The following is a 17,390-nucleotide window of genomic DNA, read 5'->3' on the forward strand; positions in this document are numbered from 1 at the left end:
ACCTCCTCCTCCTGGCAGCCAGGGCCTGCCACTGCCTATTCCTTACCCGGGTGGCCAGGGCCAGGCTGTCTCGGCACCGCTGCCTCCCACCTCCTCCTCCCGGCGGCCAGGCCAGGCTGCCTCCTCAGGCCATTTTGCAACCTGCTGCCACCACCTGCCACCATTTTCTTTTTCCGTTGTCTGCCCCAGCACTGAGCAGCAGCTCCGCCCCTGCCTTTTCATTGGCTGTGGCTGCTGCAGGGGTGGGGCTTGCCAAACATCCCCACGCATCCCCACGCATTGGTGGCTAAGAGAATTAAATATATAGATAGAGGATGTGAGAGGACTCAGTTGAAACAAGAACAGCTTCTTTATTGTTTTAACTCTGCTTGAGTCGCAGGAGGTCTCCAGACAAGCAAATGGGCACACACACACACAGCTTGTTTAACCCTAACCCACTCCTTATAAGGCCTTTGGCCCCACACCTTGGTAGGCTCACATTTCACTCCAGTCATAGCATGGTGATACACATCATCACCTATTAATGGCTGCAGATCAAGCTGGTGTTGAAAACAAAGTAGTAGAGGGCTGGTAAAAGAATTGGCAACCTTCCTACAACATAAAGGGAAGGGGACAAGAGGGAGGAGAGCTGGTCTTATGGTAGCAAACATGAATTGTCCCCTTTGCTAAGCAGGGTCCACCCTGGTAGCATATGAACAGGAGACTACATGTGTGAGCACTGTAAGATATTCCCCTGAGGGGATGGGGTCACTCTGGGCAGAGCAGAAAGTTCCCAAGTTCCCTCCCTGGCAGCATCTCCAAGATAGGGCTGGGAGAGACTACTGCCTGAAAGCTTGGAAAAACCGCTGCCAGTCTGTGTAGACGGTATTGAGCTAGATGGACCAATGGTCTGACTCAGTATATGGCAGCTTCCTATGTTAGGCTCTTATTAGCTTCCCTTCATCTTGAGGCACACTTACATTATATATCTATACCTGTATTTGTATCTATCTATGCACAGTGACCCCCCCTCATCCAAACACATCTACCCTTTTGGTCGTCGTGTGGTGGGAATCTGCTGTGCTGTGTGTGTATATATAGAAAAATTTAGCTGCTTTCCTCCTTGTCCGATAGAGTTTCCATTCTCCTTTGTAGCTGTCCCTTGCATCCCTCCTGGAGCGGATTCACTCCATCATATACCACCAGGAAGGATGTGTCGCTCTCAGTGCATGAAGGAGGGAGTCAGCTCCAAAAGCAGGGAGCCTAAACTCCCTTACGCACTGGGAAGGCCACCTCCTTCCCAGTGCATTATGAGGCAGGTCAGTTTCAAAAGCAGGGTTTTGAAACTCTCTGCTTTTGGAGCTGACTCAGAGTGAGGCAGCGTGGTACACCAGCCACTGTCCCACGGCACACTAGTGTGCCTGGCACCTTGGTTGGGAAGCACTGGTTTCGATGACTTTGAGAAGCAATTGACCATAAGAACAGCCCTGCTGGATCAGGCCCAAGGAGGCCCATCTAGTCCAGCATCCTGTTTCACACAGTGGCCCACCAGATTTATCGACGACAAGAAATAAAATAAATAAATAAGTCTGTCAATGGCCGAGGACCTTGTCAAGAGCTGAGGCAGTCCTTCCACAAGGCAGGGTGAGGGGACAGCCTCAGCGGTGTGCACTTGTGGGGAGGGGCACAGGGGACACCACCTGCCACCCTTCCTTGCTCCTCTGGGGCAGTTTGTTTATTCTCCCCTGCTTGTTATGCTAGGGCACACCTCTTCTTTCCACCCCTCTCCCCTTTTGAGCTAGGAATGCCCTTGCCACCATCACTGCTTGCCTTGGTGGCACAGTCTGAGAGTGCCCACATCTTGCTGCCAGAGCCCACTGCCTGAGCATCTGCTTAGTATACAGAAGGCCTCAGGTCCAATCCCCTGGTATCTCCAGCTAGATCTGGGAAGGACTCCTGCTTGAAGGAGGGCTGCTGCCAATCAGTGTACACAATACTGAGCTAGGCAGAGGGTCTGACTTGGTATAAAGTAGGTGCATATGTTCTGCTCCTGCTGCCCATGAACTTAGGTCTATTTCACATTTAAATCAACAAGAACCACCACAACCTAGAACAGAGTTTCTCGATATGGGGGGCTGGCTCCCCTCAAAAGCATAGAAACTGGTGAGGAAACTCAGAATTTGATGGAGGGAAAGGATCCTGAATCAGGTGAGCCCTTCCTCCTTGCACCAGTTCAGACATACGAATACGACCAATATTTATATACCACTTTTCAACAAAAGTTTCCCAAAGTGGTATAGATAGATAAATAGATAGACAGATAGATGGCTCCCTGTCCCCAAAGTGCTCACAATCTAAAAAACAACAACCACCATATGATAGACCCTAGCAACAGCTGCTGGAGGGATACTGTGCTGGGCATGGGTAAGGCCAGTTGCTCTCCCCCTGCTCATTGAAGAGAATCACCACTAAAAAGGTGCCTCTTTGCTCACTTAGCAGGGGACATTAAGGGTTAAGAGAGAGTTCTCCCTGATCCAGGGATAAATATGCCTCCACTGCCTCATCAGCTGAGCATGATTTGGGAAAGAGCCTTTTGACTTCCATGTGTTGTTGTCCACCTGAACAGTTGGGTGGGGTCACACACGAGGATTTGGATGTCGGGGCAGGTAGAAGAAACTTGGGCAGGTCTAGACTGCTGCTTTTTGCTCCTCCACTTTCTGAGGATACCAGTACCTCAGAGCGTCTTGTAGCTTTTGGCCTTCTTCTGAAACCTCCAATATGTTGCTTCTAACAACATAAGTGGTCGCTAAGAGTCGACACCGACTTGACAGCACTTAATCAATCAATCGATCAATCAAAGAACATAAGAAGAGCCCCTCTGGATTAGATGAAGGCCAACACCTATCTAGTCTAGCATCCTGTTTCCCACAGTGGCCAATCATATGCCTCCAGCAAGCCCAGAGGCAGGGCAGGAAATGAAACCCCCCTTCCCAACTATTGCATCCTCCCTAAATGATATTCAGAAAGGAAACTTCAGCTGCTCTAAGCCAGAGGCGTAACTATAGGGGGGGCAGGGGGGGCACGTGCCCCGGGCGCCATCTTTTCTGGTCACATGGGGGGCGCCGCCATGACCAATTTTTTTAAAAAAAAAAATTAAATTTTTTTGTTAATACAAATGTTTCCTGCTCAGTGCAGCAGCGCTGCAGCAGTCAAGGGAGCGCATCAGTGCCCCCTTCCCCATGAGCGGTCCCTTCCGTGCTGCCTGCGCCCCCCCCCCCATTGCTTTGCTGGCTCCTGGAGGCCAGTCAGTGGCCTGGCTTGGCGGCGGCGGCAGCGGGCGCTTGTGAGGAAAAACCTAAGTATAATGTAGTATGTTGGGGGGGCGACGGGGGGCACAGTGGGGGGGCGCCATTTCAGTGTTTGCCCCGGGCGCCGTTTTCCCTAGTTACGCCTCTGCTCTAAGCTATAGCATTATAACTAGGGCTATAAAAAAAGGACACTAATTCAGTTCAGGGGCCACCTCAGCTCTTTGGAGGGTTCCCCAATTTAATTCAGTGCTTTGGGGGATTCCGGCTGCTTCACTTCAGCCCAATTCAGAATGGTTTCTTTGATTTATTTATTTGTTTGTTTGTTTATTATTTACATTTATATCCTGTTCTTCCTCCAAGGAGCCCAGAACGGTGTACTACATACTTGAGTTTCTCCTCACAACAACTCTGTTAAGTAGGTTAGGCTGAGAGAGGAGTGACTGGCCCAGAGTCACCCAGCAGATCAGAGCAGATTCACACTGATCTGGCAATCTGCCAGTTTGGATCAAACTGAATGGTGGTTGAATCAGACGGAATCTCTTCTGAAGCAAATTGGCCACCAAAGCTTTGCACAGCACAAATTATAATCTTTGTGGGGGACAACGCATCAAAATGCATGCAATAACTCATTGGAAAACGAGACTTGACTTAGTCGAGCCCATTCCCAACTGTCTGATAGCCATGTGAGTATTAAACCGCCCAGAGACATAAGTTTTGGGAGGTATAAAAATATGTTAAACAAACAAACAAACAAACAAACAAAATAAATAAATATAGAATTTTAGCAAACAAAAATTACCCCAAAGCAGATGCTAGGAAAAAAAGTTTAATAAGTAAGAATAGCTACATTTCCCCCTCCCATATCCCCAACACGTCTGAATATCAGCAGTACGATTCTAGCATAAGAGCTACAGAAATGGGGAATGTGCACACACAGATTGTATTCGAGGGTACATTTTTCTGAGCACATGCAGAAGTAGACCTGAAACAAAAGTCTTCTTTGTACTTGAAGTTGAACCATGAAAAGGGAACCCCAGGCCCGAGGCTGTTTCCAGAAGGCAGCTCCTCGCACCTCAATGATATCAGCACTATAGATCTCAATGAAAAGTAGTATGAAACAAACTCCAAGGAAGAGGTAACAACCGGCACTGGGGACTAGTAACACTACTGTAGTTCTGACTTTGGATGTTGCCACTTGAGCCAACCCTGCTACTCTTCCATTTCCTGATTAGAAACCGAGGTAGGCATAGCCGTTGGCAGGTCTGTAGGGTGATCCAATACAAAGGGCGGGTTCACACGTAATGGTGGCAAGTAAGTGCAGAAGAGCTGGTGGCTCCCATTGGGTATTTGCTCCTGCCATCGTTTCCACGCCATCAGGACCCAGAATATGACATGAATACGACAAATAATTATATTTCGCTTTTCAACAGAAGTTCCCAAAGCAGGTTACATAGATATAAACAATGAAACAAATCAATAAAACGGCTCTCTGCCCCAAAGGGCTCACAATCTAAAAAAATAAACATAAGGTAGACACCAGCAACGTCTACTGGAGGGATGCTGTGCTGGCAATGGATAGGGCCAGTTGCTCTCCCTCTGCTAAATAAAGAGAATCACCACTTTAAGAAGGTGCCTCTTTGCTCAGTTAGCAGGGGAAACACCAGGTGGAGCATGTCAGGTGGAGCATGTCAGGTACTCTCTTTTGCCCAGCTTCATCAAGCCTACTTCAAATGTTGGGTGAGTGTCGGGCAGAAGAGGATACCCAACATTCTCCACTTGATTTTTCTGGGTTCTGATAGCACAGAAATGTCAACAGAAACAGGAGTGTGCAGCTGGGGGGAACTGGGGGCTCTTTTGTACTCACTTGCTGGCATTACATGCGATTGCGAACCCACCCAAAGGAAGATACAACTGTCCCCAAGGTCAGTTTTAGGCTAACCAATGCCCTGTGTGTGAAAACTGAAATCGGTGCCTCCCAAAAATAAGTATTATCGGGGGGGGGCATGTTTTAAAAATAGAGCATACTTTTCTTCACTCCTTTCAAGGCACTTTATTGCCCGAAATAATGCATACTTACATGAAGCATAGTCTATGTATATCATGTACATAATTATTATTTTTTGCAATAAAGTGGAAGGTGTGTTACTCTTTGGGCTTTTTGACTCCAGCAAGTTTACTGCTTCACAATAAAAGGTGGCTGCTGGGGGATGATGGGAATTGTAGTTCAGCAACTGCTAGGGAACCAGAGTTGCCTACCTTTATTCTAAAAGATTGAACCCAGTGGCCCAGAGTTGTTACCTGTTCTTTTTTCTTTACTCCCCCCCCCACTGCCCCCCAACCCCACTGGACCGGCTCCTATGCTTTAGATAGTCACCTGGCATGCACAAATTTATCAGACAAAAGTTTGTCCCGGAATAGAAATAAGCTGTGAGAAGAGTTTCACCTGATGTTAAAGTCACAGGAGCACATTCAGAAAAAAGGTGGCAATCCTCTACACCCTGTGGCGGATTGCCTAATTCTGCTGAAATTAATGGATGTCAGAAAAGCAAGCCACCCTGTACTCTGGTGCATTCAGGTTCAATAGTTTAAAGCAATCTTCAAATGTGCATTTTTAAAAAAGTATTGAATGCTTCCTTTTCTAAAAGGTATTGTGTCCTTTCAGTGGCCAACTATACAGATATAACATCTACCGATATGGTGAAAATAAGGTTGGAAGCCGGTCTCTTCTAAAAAGCATTGTTGTTTTAGTCTGTTGCATGACTGTCCACTGGAATGTAATTGACATCCCTTATTTCAGAATATTATGCTCAGCAGAGTCCACATATAGAATAGACACCACACATATCTCTAGGGTTCCTTATCTAGGAAACACCTGTCTAGGAACTTCAGGGGAGAATTACTGCCCTCTCCTTAAGTCATATTGTACGTAGCTGAAAAGTATGAAATGTAGCTTCCATTCATTGTTATAAAGTGACCTTGTGACTTAATTCTGAACCTGAACCCAGGATGGGCTTTGGTGAGGACCAGTTCATGCAGTTACCTTGACTCATTGCCTGCCATGTTGAAATCCCACTTCCTCCACCATCATTTGTCAATAGATACATTTCTTACAGCATTTGGAGAGAGAAAATACCCCATTCCGTAGAGGGGGAGAGTGAGCAGCGGCCACACTCATTCACTTCTATGGGGCATTTGTACACAGCTCTCGTCACCATTACTCTTACATGACAGAACACTTTTGTTCAGCTGCCTGCTTGATGTCAGTGAAAGTAGCCTGGGCCTTTTCTTTGATAGCGTCCATATCCATGTTCGGGATGTTCTGCAGCTGTCCAAGAATAGAATCCTTGTCTTCTTCTTCATCTTGATCTTCTGCCACCATTTTCTGCAGGTCTTCTGGCAAATCTACATCGTCTCCAGCCATCTGGATCTGATTCTCGTCCAGTTCACTCTGAGGGGAAAAATAGATAGAACAATTTATTTATTTATTACATTTATATCCCGCTTTTCCTCCAAGGAGCCCAGAGCAGTGTACTATACACTTAAGTTTCTCCTCACAACAACCCTGTTAAGTAGGTTAGGCTAAGGGAGAGAAGTGACTGGCCCAGAGTCACCCAACAAGTATCATGACTGAATGGGGATTTGAACTCGGTTCTCCTCGTCCTAGTCCAGCACTCTAACCACTACACCACAATAAACATAGGAAGCTACCTCTTTCTGAGTTAGACCCTTAATCCACATAGCTTGGTATTGTCTACACTGACTGGCAGCAACTCTCCAAGGTTTTGGACAAGGGTCTTTTCCAGCTGGAGGTTCCAGGGATTGAGCTTGAGGGTTCCTTCATACAAAGACGATGTTCTACCATAAGCAAAGCTGTGCATTTATACAGATTGTCCATATGTGCCTCCTTGCATGCATGCCTGCCCTTTCTGCCAGGGAACATAGGGCAATATACATGGTTCTCCCCTACCTTTGTTATCCTCACGACAATCCTGTTAGGTAGGCTAGGCTGAGAGAGGAGATTATTGGCTCCAAATCGTGCAGAAAGCCTTCTGGCTGAGTTGGGATTTGAACCCGGGTCTCCCACTTCTAATCCAACACTCTAATCACTACACCAGCATTTCTTAACCTTGGGCCCCCAGATGTTGTTGGACTACAACTCCCAGAATCCTCAGCTGCAATGGCTTTTGCTGGGGGGCTATGGGAATTGTAGTCCAACAACAGCTGGGTTAAGAAACCCTGCACTACACCACACTTGCTGTCTGAGCAACACCATTATAATAAATTAGTTGTCCATCTTCAGAAATGGGTAGAAGGTAATCCATCATGAATGGCTCCCTCCGTTAACTCCCTCCATTAACTCTATCAAAGTCACCTGGCATCACTGCCTAGAGCCATACTTAGATCCCCACTGTTACAGGAATACTAATTAACTATTAGGACATTAAAGAATTTCATGGAGTTGCTCTGTCCATCTGCATAACCCAAGCGAAAACCTGGAGCGGGGTCGGGCGGGGGAGACACATAACATAATTATCCCTGAAAAACCATTGCTTTTGGCATATGGGAAGGCTTCAGATCCAAAGATGGATCCTTACGTAACAGTCGCTCTTCTAGAATTCAGAGGGGTAGCAGTGTCCATCTGTTGTAGCAAAAGTTATAGTGAGTCTTGTGGCATCTTTAAGATGTGCACATTCATTAAACAGATACACTTTTGTTAGCTTTTAAGGCACCACAAGGCTCTCTGTTGTTTCAGAATTCAGCTACTCTTAACACCTACCAAGTTGCCAAACTCCCCAGTCCTAAATTAGCATCTCCATGAGTCACTTTTTCTGACCCCATTTATTGCCCATTCATTTTTCCACTACATCATATTTGCCAGACTGCATATTTTTTGTTACAGTTGGAGAGGTAAAATAATGAACAATAAAATCATGGCGGAATGTAAATCTGGCCTCCTCAATTGCATTTATTGTGCCTAGAGTGAAACTGTTCTCTTAAGACCAGCAGGCCAGGGCAACCTTCCGTTTTATTGGACACACTCATTGTTTTGCCACCTGCTCAATAGGAACGCGTTTTCACACTATATAAATGTGGTTATGTTGTCATAAGACACAATTAATCATGGGAATTGTGTCAGGGTACAAGAATGTAAGAACTGACTTGTTGGGTTGGACAATCGTCCTTCTGGACTAGCAGTGGTCAGTTAAAATATCCCAAGAAGGTCACAGACAGGGCATGGTGGAGATAGGGATCCCTCTTCTCTAATCCAAATTTGGCAGTTGGTCAGATGTTGAGCATGAGAATTTATCCATCGGAATATAGGAACATAAGAAGCTGCCATATACTGAGTCAGACCATTGGTCTATCTAGCTCAGTATTGTCTTCACAGACTGGCAGCGGCTTCTCCAAGATTGCAGGCAGCAATCTCTCTCAGCTCTATCATGGAGAAGCCAGAGAGGGAACTTGAAACCTTCTACTCTTCCCAGAGCATTGCAGCTCAATCCCCTAAGGGGAATATCTTGCAGTGCTCACACTTCTAATCTCCCATTCATAAGCAACCAGGGCAGACCCTGCTTAGCTAAGGGGACAAGTCATGCTTGCTACCAAAAGACCAGCTCTCCTCTTTGGCTGATATGCTGCACAATATTAGCTGCACCTTGCAATGTATGGATGTAACATTTGTGTAATTGTGCAAGAATGCTGTTAAGCTACACACAAGAATTATGAATACGAATACAAAGAATATTTATATAACGCTTTTCAACAAAAGGTTTCCAAAGTGGTTTACATAGATATAAATACATAAATAAAAATGGCTCCATGTCCCCAAAGGGATCACAATCTAAAAAAGAAAAATAAGACAGACACCAGCAACAGCCACTGGAGGGTCCTTTTTTTGCAGCTGTGAGTTTCTTCTGAAGGCAGGTGACACCCTCATGCATGTGGATTATGCTCTGTAAATACCGACTAACATTCCAGGAGCAGGACCCAGGGTAGCATTGTGCAAGCATAAGCGAAGAGAATGGATGCCTCTTCATGATTTACACTGCTTCACAATGCTGCACAACTGCTCATGGAAGAAGAGGATTTCTGCTAGTGAAAGAAGAGTACAAACAGTGTTCTATTAGCAGAGGTTCCCAACCTCGGCTGAAGGATGATGGAAGGTTCCCCATCATCCCACCAATGGCTGAAGGATGATAAAATTGGGGGACCAACCAGGGGTGATGCTAGGTACTTAAAAGATCAAGGTCCCAGGTCCACATACCTCTTTTGATAATTAAACTCAGTTATACTCCCACCCTGCACAAGAGGCACTGCTGAACGAGCAAAGAGGTACCTTTTAAAAGTGGTGATTCTCTTTCTTGGGCAGGAGGCGAGCAACTGGCCCTATCCATCCCCAGCACAACATCCCTCCAGTGACTGTTGCTGATATCTATCTTATGTTTCTTTTTTAGGTTGTGAGCCCAATGGGAGATTGGGAGCCGTTTTATTTATTAATTATGTAAACTGCTTTGGGGACTTTTGTTGAAAAGCAGTATATAAATATTCATCGTATTCATAATAATTTCTTTTTTTTAAAAAAAAGTCTCTAATAATAGAATACAGCATCTAGAAGGCAGTGGCGGAAGCAGCAGAGAGCTAAGTGAGGCTAGAAACTCTCTCCCATGCTCTGGGCAGGTGCCTCCACAGCCGAACCTCCTTTCTGGAAGAGGTCAAGGAGGAGGGAGGTGGCTGATAAGATTTGGGGCTCTGAGCAATTCGGAGGGGGGCTTGCCTATGCAGCACCCCCTACTGACACCCATGGGACCCCCTGCCCTATAGCAACTACAAGTCTAATGGCTGCTGCACACTCAACATCTCTGCTGGGTGCAAAGCCAAGCCCTTCCAAACTAAGGCTAGAACACAATTACAGCAATTGATTATCTATCTATCTTTCTATCTTTCTATCTTTCTATCTATCTATCTAACATAGTTCTATACTGACTGATATGTACATCTCTAGGCAGTGTACAAAATTTAAAATATTTGAAAGTTACAAATTAAAATACATAAAAACCATAGAGTAAAATAAATATTAAGACAAGTTTTAAAATTATTAAAATTAATTCTAATTAGCTTTTTGTTCCACAGCTGCCAAGCATGCCCTGTCTTGCTGGAGGTTTTGCAACAGACTTGTAAAAGAATATTCTCCTGCATTATTTAGCATAGGAGAGAATATTTCAGAGAATTATTCTACCCATTCCATTAAATGTATCAGAGAATATTCCTTTACCAGTCTACAGTGGGTATAGGAAAGAATCATCCCCTTTGATAGACCTTAAATTCCGGTTCCCATACATCCTGAAATGAAAACACAAAGAAAATTCCCTTCACCAGCTGTACTTATCCAATACAACCTATAACATCCAACTGAAAAACATCACAATTACAGTCCAGAAAAAGTGTCAGAAATAAAAAACAAGAATTACTGAGATTGAAAAAGGATCACCCCCCCAATATCAATATTTTGTTGAACCACCTTTTGCTTTAATAACAGCCTTGAGTCTGTTGGGATACTTCTCTATCAACCTTGCACATCTAGACGGAGCAATATTTGCCCACTCCTCCATACAGAACTGTTCAAGTTTGGTCACATTGGATGGTAGGTGTTGGTGGACTGCTATCTTCAAATCTCTCCACAGATTTCCTATGGGATTTAGGTCTGGGCTCTGACTGGACCACATGAGGACGTCCACTTTTTTCTCCTTCAGCCACTGTGTGGTCAATTTTGCTGTGTGCTTCGGATCGTTGTCATGTTGAAAGGTAAATCTTCTGCCCATCCTCAACTGTCTGGCAGAGGGTAGCAGGTTTTCTTCCAGAATCTGACGGTATTTTGCCCCATCCATTTTTCCTTCTACCCTAACGAGAGCCCCAGTCCCTGAGGCAGAGAAACACCCCCCACAACAGGATGCTGCCACCTCCATGCTTCACTGTAGGTATGGTGTGTTGTGGATGGTGAGCTGCGTTGGATTTACGCCAGGTGTACTGTTTGGTGTTGAGGCCAAATAGTTCAATCTTGGTCTCATCTGACCATAAGACCTTTTTCCATTTGGCATCAGAATCTTCAAGGTGCCTTCTGGCAAAGCTCAAATGAGCTTTAATGTGGCCTTTCTTGAGAAGTGGCTTTCTCCTTGCGACCCTCCCGAACAAGCCACATCTGTGGAGCACTCGTGAAATTGTTGTCACATGCACAGAACAACCACTCTTTGCCATGAAATCCTTTAACTCCTTCAGAGTGGCCATTGGCCTCTTGGTAACCTCTCTTACCAGTTTCCTCCTTGCTCTTCCATCCAGTTTGGAGGGCCGACCGGATCCAGGGAGGATAGCAGTCCACCAACACCTACCATCCAATGTGACCGAACTTGAACAATTCTGTATGGAGGAGTGGGCAAATATTGCTCCGTCTAGATGTGCAAGGTTGATAGAGAAGTATCCCAACAGACTCAAGGCTGTTATTAAAGCAAAAGGTGGTTCAACAAAATATTGACATTGGGGGGTGTGTGTGATCCTTTTTCAATCTCAGTAATTCTTGTTTTTTATTTCTGACACTTTTTCTGGACTGTAATTGTGATGTTTTTCAGTTGGATGTTATAGGTTGCATTGGATAAGTACAGCTGGTGAAGGGAATTTTCTTTGTGTTTTCATTTCAGGATGTAAGGGAACCAGAATTTAAGGTCTATCAAAGGGGGTGATTCTTTCCTATACCCATTGTATTTTGCAACATCTTCTGCTACTGCAAGAACTGATCTGGAACAGAGGCTTCCTTCTTTGTGCAACATCTTTATGATTCATCCATCCTTCCAGTAGTGCAAGAGCATAACACCAGCGCAACACTAGTCTGGATCCTGCTCCAGGCATTTTAACTGCCAGGAATAAACATATTAGCAAATGACTAGTTAAGTAGATGACCAAGCCGTTCTGTGTATGAAGGATAACTGTGCCTAATTATGCACTGAAGGCACACAATACTCATTCATTCATTCATTCCTCCTTTTATTCAGATCTGTGTTTCCAATCTAAACTCCTGCTATTGACATCATCTTCTATATATTTAATTCTCTAAGGCATACACGTGGCTAATCCCATGCGTGGCAGCTCTTGCGAGAGTTTGGAGAGCTGCCAGATAGGCTAGCCACAGGATGGGTGGGAGGGGGGGAAATGGTGGTGGCAGTGGCCATCAAAGAAAACTGCAGCAGGCAGCCTGCTGGCAGAAGGATGAGCGGGAGGACAAAATTGTGGCAGGCCATGCATCGCGCGGGCAGGCAAAATGGCAGGGGATGCGAGGGAGGACGGGTGGGGAAAATAGCTGTGATGGCAGTCGGAGAAGAAGGTGGCAATGGCGGCTGGTTGGCTGGCCGGTCGGCAGGCAGGGGAAGGGAGAAACTGGGTGGGTGGGGGTGGAGATGGGAGAGAAAACAACAGCAATGGGGGAAACAGCAGTGGGCGGGTGGTGGGTGGGTGGTGGTGGTGGTGGAGGCAGTGGCGGCAGGGCAAGTGGCTAGAGGTGTAGATGCTCTGCACCGGGCCCAGCTAGTTGATGCTTATTCCTGTTGGCCTTCAGCTGCTCTCAGTCTTGTTTTGGAGATGTAATGAAGCATTAATGCTTCTCTTTGATGTGTGAATTGTGTAAGGAGGGTGGGATTCTGTACATATGAAGGTTGGGTCCATCACAAATCACAGCCAAAATCTGAACATTACCATAGTCCCCAAAATGGGTGGTTCCATCAGCAAGGTTTACAGCAGATATGCAGGAGACATCTCTGGAATTGAGCAAGTCCCACCCATACTGACTTCCAAGTAAGCCTCATTGAACATGGTGGGACTTACTTCTGAGAAACCATGCAAAGGACTGGGCTGCGTGGCATCCTGTTTGGGAGGCCATCCAACGCATGCAAGTCAGTACCACTCTTTTTCATGAAATATCTTCCACCGTTTGTGGGTGTTCTTGAACTCTTGTTTGAGGACTGGCTCCCAGGAGAATCCCAAGTATGAAGATGATAATGATTCCTGTAAGTCAGGGGTTCTCACATTTGTGTCCTTTGGTGTTCTTGGAGTATAACTCCCATCATCCCACGTCTTTGGCCATTGTAGCAGGGGATGATAGAAGCTGTAGTCCAGCCACATCTGGCAACCCAGAACCCCTGTAAACCATTGCCTGCTGTCGGAGCCTTGCACATAACAATTTTGCAGTGATTTTACTCAATGAATCAAACCATTTGTTTGTTCAGGTCTCATTTAAGATTTAAAAACCCCCCAAAGGATTTCTAATCAATGCCACTGAGCTATGGCCTCCTCCATCTCAGCATGATTATTCATTTATATAGGGACACGGGAAGCTGCCTTATACCAAATCAGACCATTGCTACATCTAGCTCCATATTGTCTACACTGACTGGCAGTGGCTCTCTATGGTTTCAGAGAGAAGTCTCATATAGACCTACCTGGAGATTCCACAGAGGGAGCCTGGGACCTTCTGCACGCAAGCATGCAGATGCTCTTCCACTGAGCAGTGGGTCCCCAGATGTTGGTGGACTTCAACTCTCATAATCCCCAGCCACAATGGCCAAAGGCCATTATGGGAGTTGAAGTCCACCAGCATCTGGGGACCCAAGGTCGAGAGCCCCTTCCCCTAAGGGGAATATCTTATAGCACTCACATGTAGTCACCCATCCAAATGCAAATTAAGATGGACCCTGCTTAGCAAACAGGACAACTCATGCCAGCTAATTCCAAGACCAGCTCTCCTCTCCAAAGATGCACTCCTCTATGGCACATATCCAGCACTCTGATATCCTTTTCTTCTTCTGCCACTTCTCATCAGGCTAGTGGTAAACAAGGGAGGAGGCGGTGGCAGCAAGGAGGAAGAGGAGGAGGAGGCGCCGGTGGCAGCAAAGAGCAAAGAAATGGCTGAGGTAGAGAGGCAGGGTGGGAAAACATCTTGCTGCCTTGCTGTTGCCCAATACTATGCTGTCTTAAGCAGTCACCTCACCTTGCCTCATGGAAAGAACGCCCCTGAGCCCCACTATGAACCCGAGAGGGGCCACTTAGGCAGGAGGCAGCCCCGGAGGGCAGTTTGCTAAGGGCCCCCTGAAACCTGGAGCCAGCCCTAAGAGGCTATTTTTCAAACTTCAACTTTCAGCAACAGATTTGCTTGGTTATTATAGGGGGAAACTATCCTCCACCACTAGGTGGCACTGTGGGTACTGATCTGTAGCTCCTTATGTCCCAGTCTTCATGCTGCTGCAACAGGCATTGATCGATCGACCTGTTCTGTAGATTCAACAAAGAATGAAATCCTATTGGATCCATGAGGGATACTCTTTTTTCAAGACGGACAGCCCAAACCAGGTCCAGATGCAGGTTTTTTTCTGTCCCTCAGCAAGAGACAAATCAGAGAGCTGTGAGTGTATCTCAGATTCTCTTGTCACCTGACTGCAAAGGAGCAAACAAATGCTCCAGAGCCTTCATGCTGTGGTCCAGCTCCCCTGTCTCATATCCTCCAGTGCTGATAGGTGTTAGCAGTTTTGCACAAAGTGAACAAGGGGGACACGGTATTTTGGCAGGCAAGCCAAATCACACATTCTGGTGCCAAGTTATCTGATGAATGTTTGAAATATGATCTCACGGCAACCCTGAACACACATTTTTTCATGTGTGGATATAATACTCCCCCAAATACTTGCAAAGCACTAAAATAAATCAGAATGTGAATGTGAAATATTCAGAATATGAATATGTGAATGTGAACATCTGGAATAAGCAATATATATATATATATATATATATATATATATATATATATATATATATATATATATATAGTCCACACTCTGTAATTATATATATATATATATATATATATATATATATATATATATATGAATGATTAAAGAGTGTGGAATGAGCTTTCCTCACCACATGATAAGTAAGCACCAACCCACATGGGACCAAGAAGAGTCTCCAGCAGGATAGACTTCAAGAGCCTGGCATACAGCAGTCTTGAGCTCTGTGACCTGTTATGGTCAGGCAGAATGGCCTCAGGTGCTGGGCAAAGCCCCCACAGACTTGACTGGATGCAAGCAGGTGGATAAAAGGAAGCAGCAAGGGGTAGGAACTGAAAGCTCCAGGTAGCAGATGGCTGGAGAGGAGAGATAACAGCTTCCTTCACACAGGTACAGACACCCCCCCCCCCAAAAAAAAAATGTTTGAGGAGTTCCTCTCTCATTTTACTGAATTCCCTCCCACCAAACTTAATAACCCATATCTCCAATTCCCCAAACCGGTTTTTCTTTCCCCCAGAAGTGTCTTTCCTCTCCCCCCCCCCAAAAAAAAAGTTTGAGCAGTTGCTTCTCAAACTTCCCCACTATCTGCACCCCTGCCTTCACACACACACATACACACACACACAGCAGCAGCAGCAGCAAGGTGTGTATGTGACTCAAGCAACTACATTGCCCTGTTCACGTGTTATGTTGAACACATGTACAAACTTTCTACAGTGTACACAATGAACAGACCTATATACATGTACAGTCATTCACACCTTCGGTGGGATGCATGTATGGTAGTACATACCAATTGGATGATAGTGAGGTAGTACAATTCCTATCTGTACCATCATCCATCTGAGGACCTGTACCCAGGTCCATTTTAAAAATGAATGCAGGCACAGTCATTCAGACAAAAACACACAGATGTGTAGAGACACCTGCATTCATGTGCAACATAAATGAGCCCATTCTCATGACCAGGAAAAAGAGGGTAGGAGGCAGTATAGCTAGGGATTTATGTTCATGTGAACCCACAAGAATCCCTCTTACACAGCCCGCTCAAATCTGGGCAACCTAGATCCTTTACCCTGCTCTTAACCCAGGTAGGACAAAACGTGAGTGCTCCTGCAACCATGTTTTAGTCGCCTGGGTGTGTTTGCCTTTGGTAGTAGATCTCAGGAAGTAGCAGCCATGTTTGCAATAGAGCACTGTGGCTGCAGGGGGCTGGCATCTGTGAATTTTCCACTCTGCAAAGCACACTCTATGATCCTTTATTAGCAATGTCTTCAGTAGGGCTGGTTCTGCCTCATGCCCCTTCAAGGGGCAGCTAATGATGTAATGATGGTCCCCGGTCTCCTGGTAGTGCACGGCATGTTGGGATAATTCTTTCAGTCTGCAGAGGACCCAGCTCCCGATTTCAAAAATGGAGACCACAGCCGCCATGCTGATCTGAGTGCTGGGCTTGCAGACCCAAACGGAGGTTCTGTTCAGCTATGGAGACAACAGTGGGAGCTGTTTATACCCACAACCCTCCACACACACCCATGTGATGATGTGAACAAGCTCTATGTCTGAATACGGTTCATGGGTGGGGCCAATAACGAAGTTCATTCTCTCCCAATCAGCATCCTCCCTCCTGTGTGGGGTATCTGTGTGTAAGTGGGAAGGCAGAGAATGTGTACCTACATAGGTGAGTGGGTGGGTGGGCGAGTTAGGGCTGAACTACATATTACACAGACAGCATCCAAAGACTTGCTTAAGCCTGGCAACATCTTTCTTTAAAAAAACAAAACAAAACCTGCCATGCCCACTCCTCTCCCTGGTTGGGCCTTGGGCCACAGTGAATAGGAAGCTGCCTTATACCGAGTCAGACCCTTGGTCCATTTAGCTCAGTATTGTCTACACTGACTGGCAGCAGCTCTAAAAGTTTTCAGGCAGGAGTGTCTCCTAGCCCTACCTTGGGATGCTGCCAGGGATTGAACATGGGACCTTCTGCATGCAAAGTGGATGACCTACCACTGAGGAGAGCTGGTCTTGTGGCCTCAAGCATGACTAGTCCCCTTAGCTAAGCAGGGTCTGCCCTGGTTGCATATGAAAGGGAGACTAGAAGTGTGAGCACTGGCAGATATTCCCCTCAGGGGATGGAGCCGCTCTGGGAAGAGCATCTAGGCTCCAAGTTCCCTCCCTGGCTTCTCCAAGATAGGGCTGAGAGAGATTCCTGCCTGCAACCTTGGAGAAGCCGCTGCCAGTCTGTGAAGACAAGACTGAGCTAGATGGCCCTATGCTCTGACTC

General features: G+C 46.0%; 1 protein-coding gene across 1 annotated transcript in view; it reads right to left on the reverse strand.

Annotated features, from left to right (window-relative positions):
- Positions 1-6,507: 6,507 nt before the first annotated feature.
- CPLX4 (complexin 4) overlaps positions 6,508-17,390 on the reverse strand; it is a 44,149-nt gene continuing 33,266 nt past the window's right edge. The window contains exon 3 of the mRNA XM_053301792.1: positions 6,508-6,735. Within this exon, the coding sequence (XP_053157767.1) occupies positions 6,508-6,735 (228 nt within the window). The remainder of the gene's footprint in view (positions 6,736-17,390) is intronic.

This window comes from Hemicordylus capensis, chromosome 2 (genome assembly GCF_027244095.1).
Source record: "Hemicordylus capensis ecotype Gifberg chromosome 2, rHemCap1.1.pri, whole genome shotgun sequence".
Taxonomy (NCBI): domain Eukaryota; kingdom Metazoa; phylum Chordata; class Lepidosauria; order Squamata; family Cordylidae; genus Hemicordylus; species Hemicordylus capensis.